The following is a 15,000-nucleotide window of genomic DNA, read 5'->3' as shown; positions in this document are numbered from 1 at the left end:
TGTTTCCTTCTTCGAGTGTTCATTTACTTCTGCACCTGTCGTCAAGGCAATTACCCTGAACTAGACTGACCGGTTGTTCACAAAGCAAAACTGTTCCTTTTCGTCTAACAAGGCACATATACCAGTTACATAAAAATGAATGTACAAGTATTTTGATGGAGAGTTATCATTTTTTGCTAAGGAAAAATATACAGTATAGTAGTGGAAAAATATTAATTCGAGCTACAGTAACGAGGTACCTTTAATGAATGGGAAGTTAATAAATAAACAAATAGATAAATAAGTACTAATATAAATATATACAATATATATATAATATAATATATATAATATATATATATATATATATATATATATATATATATATATATATATATATATATATGTATGCTGTATGTATATATACATGTACAGTAATCATAATTAAAAGAAGGGAAATATAAATCAACCTCAGCTTGCATTTGGATGAAAAATATTTTCCCAAAATCGAGAGATCTTATTTCTAAACGACCCGTCTCATTTTCTTCCAGGTGGAGGCCTCGACACACGTGACGTACTGCCTTTCAGGGGACGAGGAGGGGGAGGGGTGTCCCAAGGAGTCCGGTGGCGGCCACAGCTTACCTGGCCCTTCTGCGCCTCCTTCGGCCTCATCCTACCCTCCTGCCTGCTGCCATGCCCCAACGACCGCCTTCTATGCCATCCTCGGTTTGTCACGATGTTGGTGGCAGTACACAGTGACGTCATCTCCAGGTGGTGACGCGATGGAAGAAGGCGTGGCTACGGAGAGGCGGGGCGGGACGACGGCTCCGGAGGTTACCGGGGTCGGATGGTCTCTGCCATGCAGTCTGTCCTCGCTGCTCGCGATGAATTGCCGTGCGCGGGCGGAGGAACTCGCTCGCCGCCTGCAGTCCAGGGTGAAAGTGGGCACCGGCGGGAACCAGGCCCTCGAACACACGTCGCTCGTCTCCCCGACGCCAGATGGACCCTACTCCTCGATGGAGTGCCGACACTCGTCCCTCGACGAGCCCTACTTGGAGCACCTGGGGGAACACAACCTCAGGCCCATACATGTCGTGACCTCAGAGCCTACCCTCCACCTCCACCTGCCCCCGCCTCCCCCACCAGCCATCAAAAACATGCGGGAGCAGGACTCCGACGTCTACTACGACTTTGACTTGGCCAGCCCCGACGACGAAGTCGTCGCAGAAGTCGCAGAAGAGGAGGAGGAGGAGGAAGACGAGCGGCGACAAGAAGGGAAGTCGCATTCCTTAACAAATGGTGACCGGCCCGAGAGCGGCTGCGTGACGTCAGTAACGTCCCCTCTCATGTTCGACGAAGATGGCGACGAAGTCGCTGACGGAGACGATCCAGGTCTCCTGGGGGTGTCGAGGGACCACTTCTCTCCCCACGACTCGATGGTCTGCTCCCTGACGCGGACCTGATGGCCGTGAGGAACATCCTGTCGGCAACGTCTTCTCTGCAGGACAAGCACTGCGAAACGTTCAAGTCCCGCCAACGTTTTCCCGGGATATACACAGGTGGTGGTGAGGAAACAGGTGGCAGTGGTGGTGATTCGGTGACAGGTGGTGTCGTTGGTGGTGATAACGGCCAGATAAACGCTTCTTACGATAAGATTTGTAACAGTGAAATGCTGAGCTGTGGGTGGGAGGAGGAACAGCGCGATGTGGAGTACGACGAAAGACGAAGCGCAGGGTCTCGAGGAGACTATTCGAGGAGCGACAGTGCGTTCTCAGAGGGCGCCACCGACGGCGTTGACAAGTGGCATCACCACCATCATACCCACGACCATCACGAGGGTTTGTCGGGGCAGGTAACGATGCCAGTTGCTAACTCTGGGCCTTGCTGGTGCCACACAGCCGATGGCACCGAGCCGGTGAGCAGCCACCTACCCACATCGCCCGACCCGTACAGTGCCACAGCTGCTGCAACCGACCTCGTCAGCAGTGAACAGAGTGAAAGTGTGATCAAATATACCGTGGACGATGCCCCGGAGATGACTGATGATGAGGATACGGAGAGACACGCGAAAGAAGGCCACAGGAAACCTCTCTCGAGGGCGCAAGACAAAACTCCCAAGGGACCAGGGGTGACCTCCCTCCACTTTTCCCCGACCCACTGCCGGGAGAGGCTTGAGAGAGACCTCTCGTCTGCTGCCGTCAAGCACGAGGACCAGCCTGCGGCCGAAGAGGAGGAGGAGGTAGAAGGCGGAGAAGGAGAAGAGGAATTAGAAGAGGAGGAGGAGGAGGTTACGATCTCAAAGTCATCAGTGGAAGAAGAAGCGACTGCTGTTGCTCCCGGGTCTATTTCTGGCGCAACACCCCCGCTGCTCCCTCAACCTCACCTCTATGTGCCCTCTGAAGGCCAGCCTGCCGTCATGGAGGCTAGAACGGGGTCCGAGGGTGACCTCCACTCCAAGGATGAGGTATTCAGTGCGGATTCTGACAATGAGGTGATCGAGACCCTGGGGGACGAGGAAGAGGGCAGCGACAATGAAGAGGAGGAGGAGAACGAGGAGGACATTGAGGAGGAGGCTATCCTGACGGGGAAGTTCCGCAACATAAGGCAGTACACGGAACGCGTTCGAAGGCTCTCGGACGACATCGAGGATCGTCCGCCTCCCCCCGTCGAGGTCAAGCTCGAGGAGGAGGCGGAAGACCCCAAACGCCGCGCATTGTCAGGGGATGACGACGACCAAACCTCTGTCTCGGATGTGTCTTCCCAACTCGCTCAACTCGACGTGGACGTCGAGGTTGAGCCACCCGAGGAGGACCTTGAGGAGGGGGATGAAGAGGTCACGCCCTCCGAGAGCAGGTCGTCCTCTGAGGAGACAGATCCCGCCCGCATCGAGGACTTCAAGATGCGAATCAAGAGGTCCTCCTCGCTGAAATGCGGCAAGACGCCGCCGGGAACCCCCGGCCGCAAGAAGATCGTCCGATTCGCCGACGTCCTGGGGCTCGACCTGGCCGCCGTCAGGACGTTCCTGGCGGGAGTCCCTCACGTGCCCCGCTCTGCCTTTTGGGACTTGGAGGTCGACCGCGAGGCTTCCGCCAAACAGGGAGGCTCAGGGACCGCTCCGGCAGGAGGAGGAGCTCCCGTCTGCATGCCCCGAAGGGTGCTGACCCCACTCTTCCAGCAGCCGGGGTCACATCCAGACTTCATTGACCGCGTCCGCCACCAGAAGGTGGTCATAGAGAACGTCATGGTCGGGGACGACATGAGTGTCAAGGGGGTCATACGAGTCCTCAGCATGGACTTCCACAAGAGTGTCAGCGTGAGGTACACCTTCGACCAATGGAGGAATTTCCACGAGGTAAGACTTCCAGCCATTTTTTTTTTATATTTAAAATTACAGGTGGGACAGATAGGTACGCGCAATATAGTGATGCGATGCCACGAAAACAACGCTACTAATTTAGCGACACATACATTTACATTAAATTTAACAGCCGATAATAAAAAATCTTAAATTATATATTTCTGTGATAAGTTTCAAGCCATTTATGTTAATTACAATTAAAAATAAAGCTTTAACTGTTAGTAATAAGCATCAGTAATATGCATCTAACAATGACGCTTTATAATATATCGCCACATGAGGTTGATCTTGATTTTTATATAAAAAAAATAAAGTTCGGTTTCCGGCGAAAATATAACACTTAAACTCAAACCGTATGCTCCAAATCACAGTATTTAAATCGTAAGTGTCTTCGTAACCAATAGCGATTTTACAAGATATAAACCTAAGGCTAAACTATACGTAAATACATTAATGTCGGAACCATTTATACTCAAGCCCTGCCAAGATGTTCAAACCCAAAATTAACCATTTATATTTATTTAGGTTTTTTAGATATTTGCTATCCCACACTGCTTGCTTGCGAAGAACTCACACGCCAAAGTAAACTACTGTATGTAAACGCCGCTGTTTATCTAACGATAGAAACTTAGAGAAGATCTAGAATATCATTTGTTTTGTAAAAAAGAAAAAGTATTTGAATGCTAATTCCAATTATTATGAAATTAACAATATTTGCTAATTAACAAATATATATAATTATAATTATATATGCATATAATATATATATATATATATATATATATATATATATATATATATATATATAATATATATATATATATATATATATATATATATAATCTGATAGACAACTGTTGTATATTACATTATCCATTACAAAGTTGCAAAATTTGTCGTAAACAATTGTAAATACATAACATATATTTATAATTTCATCTTATTATTCACGTACGCCCTTTAAACATCTGTCAGTTACGTAACAATGCCAATAAAAAAACAATTCAGCAAGTCAGTAACATACCGCTGTAACTTGACCTCTTGTTACGTTAAAATACCAAGCAATTACGGTTGTCAGTTAAAGACGCGACTGATTTTTTACATAAATAATTTACATAATGTTTTTGCTCCCCTGTAGCCTTAAACAATTGTAAACTACATAACATATAAGCATAGATGGTCATCTTATTTTAATTTGTGATGTTAATTGCAAATTGCCAAAACATTATCACTGTTCCATAACAATTTCTAATTAAAAAAACATGCAAAAATTCAAAATACAAATAAATTTTAATTTAAATCTTGTTTATGAATTGTCTTTTATTGTTAAAAGTATAATAGCATAAAATAGACAACATATTGTTTATAGATTATAAATTAGTTGGCAAAATTTTTACATAAACAATTTAGATAATGTTTTGAACCACTGCTTTAGAGCCTCAGTTTAACCACTTGCCACAAAGATATGTAATATGAAATTTTGAATTATGAAATATAATCGGCCTGTTACACGTGCGGGATTTACGCGATGCTTGTTAGCGATAATGATGGGATTCTGTTTATGTTGGCAAAAACGAGAACAAAAAACTGCACACTGATATAAAGACTTATCCGAGAGAAAGAGAGAAAGCAAATTGCATGCATTAGTTCCTTAGCTCATAATCATTTACCGCCTTTCGTTTTGAGAGAGAGAGAGAGAGAGAGAGAGAGAGAGAGAGAGAGAGAGAGAGAGAGAGAGAGAGAGAGAGAATCTTGAGCTAAAAAAAATTTCCTTAATGTATGAATATTAATAATTTTAACATTTTACTATTTACAACTGAGAAATTATTACTCTTACATTTTCTGCATTTATGACCCCCATCTGACCCTTGTCGCACTTTTGACCCTTTTTGCACTATCAGCATTTGCAAAAGGGCAAGTTTATTTGAATCTACGGACCGTCCTTGCCATAATTAAAATCACAAACTGCCCATAATCCTTGTACTTTTAATTGAGAGTCAGATGACTTGACAGAATTGCGATTAAGATTTATAGAGGAATGTACTGCATAATATTGCTAAAATTTTCACTAACCTGAAGTCATCAGTAATAATATAATTACAACAATAACTGAAAACTATTCATACAGTGACAATCGACATAATACAATTTCGACATTTATTTAGTTAACAAGTTTCCTACTGTCACGATCATGAAGAAGCAATATAAAAAAAATAATGAAAGGAATAAAAAAAAGTTAAGGAAAAAATCAATACATAAAGAAAATATGCGCAGAACTATTCTACAAGAATGTCCACGTTGCTTTTCAAGGTGCTACAATGATAAGTTTGTTGATAAGCGTTATCATTGATCAAAACAATAATGAAAAAATTATCCAGTGGATAACTCGCTCATCCTAATCCACACCGCTCTGTTCAAAATGATCCCCCATGGCGATTGTTCCTTGTTTATCTTTTTTCTTATCATATCTTGCAACGCGCAGATGTGAACGGTTGACAGATAGCATTTTTTTTAAGAACGAAATTTATTTACTGCGTTGAGAAATATTTCTTGGTCATATCTGGTATCTCAAGTATATGAAAAAGTAGCCTGACCTTTTATTTGCATTAAAGAACGATTCCACATATTTTTCGTATTTGCATAAATCCAAACAGGAAAGGCAGCAGCCAATATATCCCTTTTGGTATACCTATTTGTGTCACTGACATTAGGCAATAGCCTCAATTCCTTTTTTATATTATAATTTTTGTTATCGTGTAACCCGGTAACAAGAAAATCTATCATGACGTTTGCCTTCACCCAAATATTTAAGTGCAGGATAAACACCCTTCACTACTTTAACGTGGTATCTGGCAACTTTTCGGAACGAAGTCGTCGCTAGATAACATATTTATGGGAGTATTTCCGAATAATTATGAAACTATTAAGATTATAAACAATGTAGCTAACAAACATTTATATTCGTAATTTTTAAAGAAAAACAATACACTTATTTTGTGACCCTGAAAAACTCAGGTTATCTTAACAGTTAACGTGTCTATATCCGCTAGTCACTAGGCTTAGTAGCGTTAAAATTCGTATAACAAAATAATTGGCCACTGAAAATGAGAAACAATGGCTACATACACACAAGCCTTATCATTACAAGATAACAGATAACGTCATGAATAATACATTTCATGGTTGTCATAGGCCTATCTAGTTCTTGACAAGACTCCATATGTCCCTAAAACGTCAGGAAATAGGCCTAGAATACTAATTATACTCGGGTTCTGTTCTCTCTCTCTCTCTCTCTCTCTCTCTCTCTCTCTCTCTCTCTCTCTCTCTCTCTCTCTCTCTCAGTCCTAAACAGTGTATGTGTTATGACATTCAAACAACGGGGAACATTTTTACCAATAGTGTAGGTAAATAGTGTAATCTTGAATGCTTCATTCTGAGAGAGAGAGAGAGAGAGAGAGAGAGAGAGAGAGAGAGAGAGAGAGACTGACTCAACAGGCACCACCTGAAGGCACCACAAACATCTTTTGTTTTAAACATGTGGTATCTTGGTTCACAGAGAGAGACAGAGCACTCTTTATACTGTTTCTCAACAGGGACGATGCGTTCTGGAAGGCACAACAAACATTTTTCTTTTTGTTTTAAACATGTGCTTTCAAGTCATGTATCTTGGTGTAAGACAAGTGTGATTGTGTGTAGAGCAATAATTATATATTTATATATGAATGTATAGGGACGATGCGTTATATACATGCATATGTATGTAAAAGAACAAAGGGCTTTAATTTGGAAACAGTTTTTCGTGCTCGACCATTTTGCTGCCAGCTAAAGCAAAAATTGACAATGGCAAATACCTGGTCCTTTAAGGGTTAAGGCATGTGGTGCTTTCAAGTCATGGTGAGGTGTAAGACGTTAGTGTGATTGTGTGTATATAAATAATATATATATTTATATATGAATGTATAGATATATGCTTACATATATACATGCATATGTATGTACTGTATATGTATATATATAGGCCTATTTATATATAGTCATTAACATGCGCTTGGCTTTTTTATATTCACAAACATTAAGCCAAAAATATTAATGAATATCGAATTCATTACACCGTTGGAAAACTTAACTGAAAAAGTGCACCTCCCCTAGGTTAATTTATTGACCATTCGGCTATACATAAACATATATTTATTTATATATACACACATATATATATATATATTTATTTATATATATTATATATATATATATATATATATATATATATATATTTATATATATATATATATATTTATTTATATATTAAACGACGTATAGAAAATGGTTAATTGGTAACAAAATCTCTATACTGGGGATGACAGAAGTCAAGATTTCTTTACTTGCGCTTTAAAAAAAGCCAGTAAAAATTGTTTTGCCGAATAAACTGGGTTAAACATTTCATGAATGAGTTAGTCCAACATACATATATACGCATATACATAAACAGCAACCTGGCAATAGTTCATTCTAATACCTATGACAACTCAGAGCGGATTTACCCGGCACTTAAACTACGGAACTAACATAAGAGAGACTCGACTGAAATGTAACACCTGTTAGGTAGGTAGCGCAGGTGTGTGCCCGTGTATCTTATTATGTACAGGTGTGATATATATACACACACACACATATATATATATATATATATATATATAATTTGAATTTTTCACATCACCGATATACCAGCATTAAGCTACAAATGTCGTTTAATATACATATATATATATTTCCGAGGTAGAGCGAGTTGGTTATTATACGACATTAAGCTTAATGATATATATATATATATATATATATATATATATATATATATATATATATATATATATATATATATAAAAATTTCAGTATAGCGAATTGGTTATTATACATTAAGCTTAATACATATATACATATATATATATAAATATATATTTACATGTATTTTATATAAATGCCTACACACACGCATGTATGCATGTGTACTGCAAACACATGAAACGATATACACCTGCCAAAACACTCCAGTCACGCACGCGTATTTACATATCCTATTATTGTAGGTGGATAGTTATACAATTAGATATTTACAGTAACCAATTCTCATCACGGTTCCCTATCGTCCTGACTGCCAAGTTGAAGAACCAGGTTCCATTTAAACTCTAGTTTGAAGTAATAATTTCTCTCTCTCTCTCTCTCTCTCTCTCTCTCTCTCTCTCTCTCTCTCTCTCTCTCTCTCTCTCTCTCTCTCTCAGGCTTCCCAACACTGTAGGTTTTAATTTAATTCCTAATATATTCCAAACAGAAACTAAGAAAATAATTACCGCGAGAGAATTACCGTTCCCTCTTCACGTTAATACTACATCAGTTACTGCTACTGCTGCTTTAATTGCCACTGCTCTTCCTACTGCCGCTGCACTGTAATTATCAGTGTTTCTTGCAACCCCTTTACAAAAGAAGCAAAAACCGTCCAACCGCGACGGTTCTCATCGCGTGAATGAGACAAGATGTCACGAATTGGAACACTGGTCATTGCACTATTATGCAAGTTGTTCCGAATGGTTGGGTTACCAGTTTGTATTATTTATAAATAGCGGTTTTTAGTTTTCTGTACGAGACAACTACTGTGCCAGCTTTGTCTGTCCGTCCGCACTTTTTCTGTTCGCCCTCAGATCTTAAAAACTACTGAGGTTACAGGGCTGCAAATTGGTATGTTGATCATCCGCCCTCCAATCATCAAACTTACAAAATTGCAGCCCTGTAGCCTCAGTAGTTTTTATTTTATTTAAGTTCAAATTACCCATAATCACGCTTCCGGAAACGATATAGGATAGGCCAACACCGTGCTGTGGTTAAAATTTCATGGGCCGCGGCTCATACAGCATTATACCGAGACCACCGAAAGAGAGATCTATTTTCGGTGGCCTTGATTATACGCTATAGCGGCTGTACAGAAACTCGATTGCGCCAAAACAACCTCGGCACATTTTTTACTAGTTTATTTTTTATAAACGGTGGTTTCCTGTAGCTTATAACAACCATTTTATATATGTTTCTGGTTTCCAGTGTTCATAAGGGGTGTCATGTGGTTTCTTAAATCTATAAGAATTTTTAAAGTCATTTTGGGTTTTATGATTTATTGAGAGGTTTGATTTACCCACGTTCAGAGTAGCTATTTCATACCAACCTATTTTCTATTGTTTATAAATGAACATTTATTAAAAATCTGCAGCTTGAACGGATATGAAATAAAATCTTGCGGTTTCTATAGTTTATCACGATCATTTCATAGAAGCCTTGCTTCCGCGGACTGCGTACACATAAACATTAGCTACCGTCCAGTCGGTTCGAGAATCCATCTTAAGCATTTTAATGAATTGCTTCATATATGCCCACCACCGGTGGTAGTCCTTGAATAAAGTGAAGTAAATTAAAAACATGCCAACAGGATTATTAACAAAATATTAATTGATAATCTACCCTTGTAAAATATTCGGACTAAGAACCTGCTCCTTGTTTTGCTCAGTCCATTACCAATTTTTATTTTTTTTATTTATTAATTTTTTTATTTTGCTGGGGGCGGGAGCTCCCCTTCCTTGCCTGACGCCGTCAATCTTAACTAAAGTTGTCACCATAACATTGTTTTTGTTATTTTTTCTTTCCATTTGGTCATACCTTTGCCTATGACCCACAATCCTTTCTTATAACAATACAGCAGGCTCGCTTACAAATCACAATCCTTCTATATGGCAGTATCCTCGTCTATGTCCTATAATCCGTCCAGAAGACCCGTAACTTTGTCTGTGGTCCACTGTATATATGACCAAAAAACCTCCCTTATTTCACTCTCCAGTGACCTGTAAGTCCCTAATTGCTACCATTACCCAAAAATGGTAGTCAAGTCCGTATCAACGCCAAATGCTTTATATCAGATCTTCATTTTGTAAAGTTTATGGAAGAGTCGACACACACACACACACACACACACATGATTATATATATATATATATATATATATATATATATATATATATATATATATATATATATATATATATTTTAAGTTTCTGGGTATTATGGGCTAACTAGTAATTCATACAGGCTATAATTACATCTTTGTTTCCAAGACGTTAGGAATTCCATGAAGTACATAAAAGGTCGTGGTAGTGTTAAGAAACATGGTGAATCACTGTCAATACAGATAGTTCATACAATACTAAAAGTGGTCAAGAAAAAAGTCAGAGTAAATAGCTAAAAATTAATTACCAGAACTAAGGGTAAAGTGAGGTCAAGTGCAGTATCAACCTTACCGAAAACTGTAGGTTTACTGTGCAACTGACGTTTGCAATTTAAAGGTTTCAATTAAGCGAAAACGTCAGCACCATCGAACCTGCCATAAAAAGATCAATTATTGTACATCTGACAGCCCTAACTGCAGGTTGCAACCGAGGCTAAAAAGTAGTAGACTCAAACAGTCAATAAAAATAGGGGTTATTGTACACCTGCCACTCGAAATTAAAGGTTGAAATTTTACCCTAACGTTTAGCGTTACCAAGGGCCTCTTTACTGGGGTCCATTATCCTGTTGACGACTCTCGCTAGCAAACTTGTTTTTTTATATTTTTTTATTTTCCTTCTTCCCAACATACCCCAAGCAGGGAGGGTATTATCCGTGTTCAAAGTGGCGGGCCCTTTTGTATTCGGACATAACCATAAGCCTCGCCTTGATTTAAATCTATTCTATTCACGTCTAAAAAGAGTACATCATCAGATGAAAGGGGATGTCAACGCTTTGTTTACTGTAATTGGCTAAGGTGATATTCCTATACGTTGGTGTGTGCTCTCTCTCTCTCTCTCTCTCTCTCTCTCTCTCTCTCTCTCTCTCTCTCTCTCTCTCTCTCTTTAAATCTTCAAGAAGCAAAGAGTGACTGAAATAACTGCGAAAAAATCACACTGAAAAAAAAAACAAATATTAAATGTAACACAAAATGTTTGTTCATGAGTAATACTAGTAATGATTGTACCTTTCCCTATATCAAAACAAACCCACTTCATAGAATACACACCTGTCATTAGCAGAAAAAGTGGACATTGGGGAAATACAAGGGAAATGAACCGGAGGGGGTATTCCCCTCCCCTAATACTGATCCCCCTCCCCACCATCAAACCAAACAATCACCAAATCGTAACCCACCAAGAGGTCCAAAGCTTCCAATGGTATGAAAAATACAAGATATTTACAGTACGAACAAATAAAATAGTTCTTGGCAATAAGCTTGCAACGCTATTCTGGCATCGCAATACGACTTTTTTCAATATCATTGCGTATATAGTATTGCACTAGACAAGTTTTACCTTTCCACAATGTCAACAGTTAATAAGTCATAGTTTTCTCTAATCTTATGACACATGAGTATTTACATTTTGCAAAAACAACCACAAAGCAATGCATGATCTTATATTTCCACCTTCTTGCTTTCCCTGACAACGTCAACAATTCCAAGGTATTTATAATCATTGCCACAAGTGTGCCACCTTGCAATGTTATGTTCTTGCAACGTCAACCGCTAAATGCGGATTTTACTCGTGAGATGTAGAATAAAAAATGAATACCAGGAAATGTTATTGCACTGTCATACGCTTGATATATGCAACATATTGCTGGAAACTAAAGATTACGTGTCGATTAAACTCCCAAAACACAATAATGAGAATGCCAATTTTGCAAAGGACTTCCAAACTTCGCCTTGGAATCAACATGCTGTCACGTGGTACCTTGTACTTGTGTAAACAAAGTTCGCGAAGTCAGTCTCTCTCTCTCTCTCTCTCTCTCTCTCTCTCTCTCTCTCTCTCTCTCTCTCTCTCTCTCTCTCGTAAGGTAAATCCAAAAGTGCAAGTTTAAACAACACGATCGGTCGTCAAATTGAATATTGTGTCTTAAACCTGCGTGCATTTGTATTTGCTTGCACGCGCAAGCGCGCGATCACACACATGATTTAAAAGACTCTTTGCCACGAAGAAATGGAAGCTGCCTTTCCCTTCCTTTTTTTTTTTTTTTAAGTTACTGTGCCTCTCATATATGGTGGTTACCAGGCCATTTTCATTGTTATCACTTATGCTACTATTTAATATTTCTGTTATTACTAGTGGAAGTAGTAGTGGTATTAGTAGTATTTAGTAAGCAATGCAATAAGTTTTACAATCTCATAATTATTATAATCATTATGAGACTTTGAATAAGAACGCAATACCTCCCAGAAGTTTAAACTAACAATGTAACTCTAAACCAACCACACACACACACACACACACACACACACACACACACACACACACACACACACACACACACACACACACACTCTCTGCATTTACGTCCAACAGAGTAAAATATACAGTAGATGGCAAGGTAAAAAAAAAAAAGTCAACTTTCACAAGCGCAAGTAACCTCAATCCTGTTCAGCAAAATTTCTTTTAACACGTATATCTTTTGGGATTATATATTGGATATATTTATTATATATACATAATATACAGTATATATATATGTATGTATATATGTATATATAGATATGCATATGTATATGTATATATATAGGTATATATTTATTTGCATATTTATATATATAAATATCTGTAATATATATAAAATACATACAAATAAAATCATGCAGGGAATGTTCGTGTTGCATATTATTTGTTAAATATCAAAATGACTTATAACTAGGAATATTTCCCTACCTAAATATTAAACATTTAAAATGTGTGGCCATTAAAATGAAGACCAATTAAAGGTTCTTTTAAACTGCTGAGGAATGCTCATGAAAGGGAAGAGGAGAAAGAGGTGATGAGACAGGGACGGAAATAATGGAGAAATTAGAGGGTGACAAAACGAAACAGAGAAGGAAATAATCGAGAAATTAAAAGGTAACAAAACAGAGGCGGATATACTCGAGAAATTATAAGGTGACAAAATAAAACAGAGACGGGAATAATCGAGAAATTAAAAGATGACAAAACGAAACAGACGGAAATAATTGAGAAATTAAGAGAAGACAAAACAAAGCAGAGACGGAAATAATCGACAAAAATTAAAAGGTGACAAAACACAAAGCAGAGAAGGAAAAAATTAAAAGGTGACAAAACACAAAGGAAATTTAAAATTTAAACTTAGCAACAATCGAAGAGAATTCACATTAACAGATTTCCTATAAATAAATGCATTGTGTTGAATGTGCCCACAGTGCTAAACAATAAATTTTTTTTTTTTTTTTTTTTTTTTTTTAAGGTAGATGTATTGTGTCTAGTGACAAAGAAAGGGAACAAAGCAATGAAAGAAAATACGTGAATGAACAATTATTTCGAAGGCATCTCCTGGCAGCAATAAATAAAAAATTAAGAAACCTACACTAACAATACTTACATAATAATATCCTGCTTCCCTAATTATATTTCTTGTTTATTGAGTTCCTGATATATATATAATGTATGTATGATCACGTGTATATATGAATGTATGTATAATGCATGAATGATCATATGTATATATACAAAATATATGTATATATTTATTACATGTGTATGTAATCATATGCATATATACAAAGAGATATGATACTTATTACATGTGTATATGTAATAAGTGTGTATATACAGAGAGAGAGAGAGAGAGAGAGACTAGACAAATGTTATATGGAAATAGGGTATTCCAGACATCGTCCGAATTCGCAGACATCGTGACAGTTCTCCGAATCCCTTTAAAAGTCTAGGAGATATTTAACACTCCTGAATCCTCTGGAGCCGAGTGGAATATTTAATGTCAACATAAATACCGATGCATTTAAAATACTTCTTTAGCACAACAACCCAACTGGTCTTGGAGTGAAAGTAGAAAATATGACATTCTTTAAGGAACAAATAAGAATATTCAAGACGTCCCACGAGAATTCAAAGGGAATGTTTATTGGCAGTGAATAAATTTAATACGGATGGTTTCTGCTCGCGTCAGCAAATGAAAGTTGAAAATAAATAGAAAATTAGTCGCTAATACTTAATTTAAACTAACAACGTGAGGCACCCAGAATACGAAGTAGTTTATGACTTGGCAGTCTCTCTCTCTCTCTCTCTCTCTCTCTCTCTCTCTCTCTCTCTCTCTCTCTCTCTCTCTCTCTCTCTCTCACCTTTTCCTCACTGGCAAAGTACGTGACATTGTTAGTCAGTATGTAAACTTTGTCATACATATACAATTATATATATTTTACATACCTGTGAACTACTAATGTATACGTGCCAGAGAGAGAGAGAGGTGGTGACTGTGTGTGTGTGTGAGTGTGAGAGTGTGTGTGTGAGAGAGAGAGAGAGAGAGAGAGAGAGAGAGAGAAAAGAGAGAGAGAGGGTGACTGAGAGAGAGAGAGAGAGAGAGAGAGAGAGAGAGAGAGAGGTAGGTGACTGTGAGTGTGAGAGAGAGAGAGAGAGAGGTGACTGTGTGTGTGTGTGTGTGAGAGAGAGAGAGAGAGAGAGAGAGAGAGAGAGAGAGAGAGAGAGAGAGGGTGGCTGTGTGTGTATAAACTTCATCATACCTTTACAACTTTATACATTATACATAATCCACATCGTGTGAACAACATATGCATACGTGCCAGAGAG

At 38.5% G+C, this 15,000-nt stretch overlaps 2 protein-coding genes across 2 annotated transcripts in view; one reads left to right on the top strand and one right to left on the bottom strand.

Annotated features, from left to right (window-relative positions):
• LOC136853044 (uncharacterized) overlaps positions 1–15,000 on the bottom strand; it is a 248,876-nt gene that overhangs the window by 199,234 nt on the left and 34,642 nt on the right. The window lies entirely within an intron of this gene.
• Positions 1–15,000, top strand: part of Gbs-76A (Glycogen binding subunit 76A) — a 148,805-nt gene that overhangs the window by 108,143 nt on the left and 25,662 nt on the right. The window contains 2 exon segments of the mRNA XM_067128262.1: positions 531–1,422; positions 1,425–3,331. Coding sequence (XP_066984363.1) covers positions 531–1,422; positions 1,425–3,331 — 2,799 coding nt within the window.

This window comes from Macrobrachium rosenbergii, chromosome 26 (assembly GCF_040412425.1).
Source record: "Macrobrachium rosenbergii isolate ZJJX-2024 chromosome 26, ASM4041242v1, whole genome shotgun sequence".
Lineage (NCBI taxonomy): Eukaryota > Metazoa > Arthropoda > Malacostraca > Decapoda > Palaemonidae > Macrobrachium > Macrobrachium rosenbergii.
The sequence above is the reverse complement of the archived record's forward strand: the minus strand, read 5'-3'. Positions and strand labels throughout refer to the sequence as shown.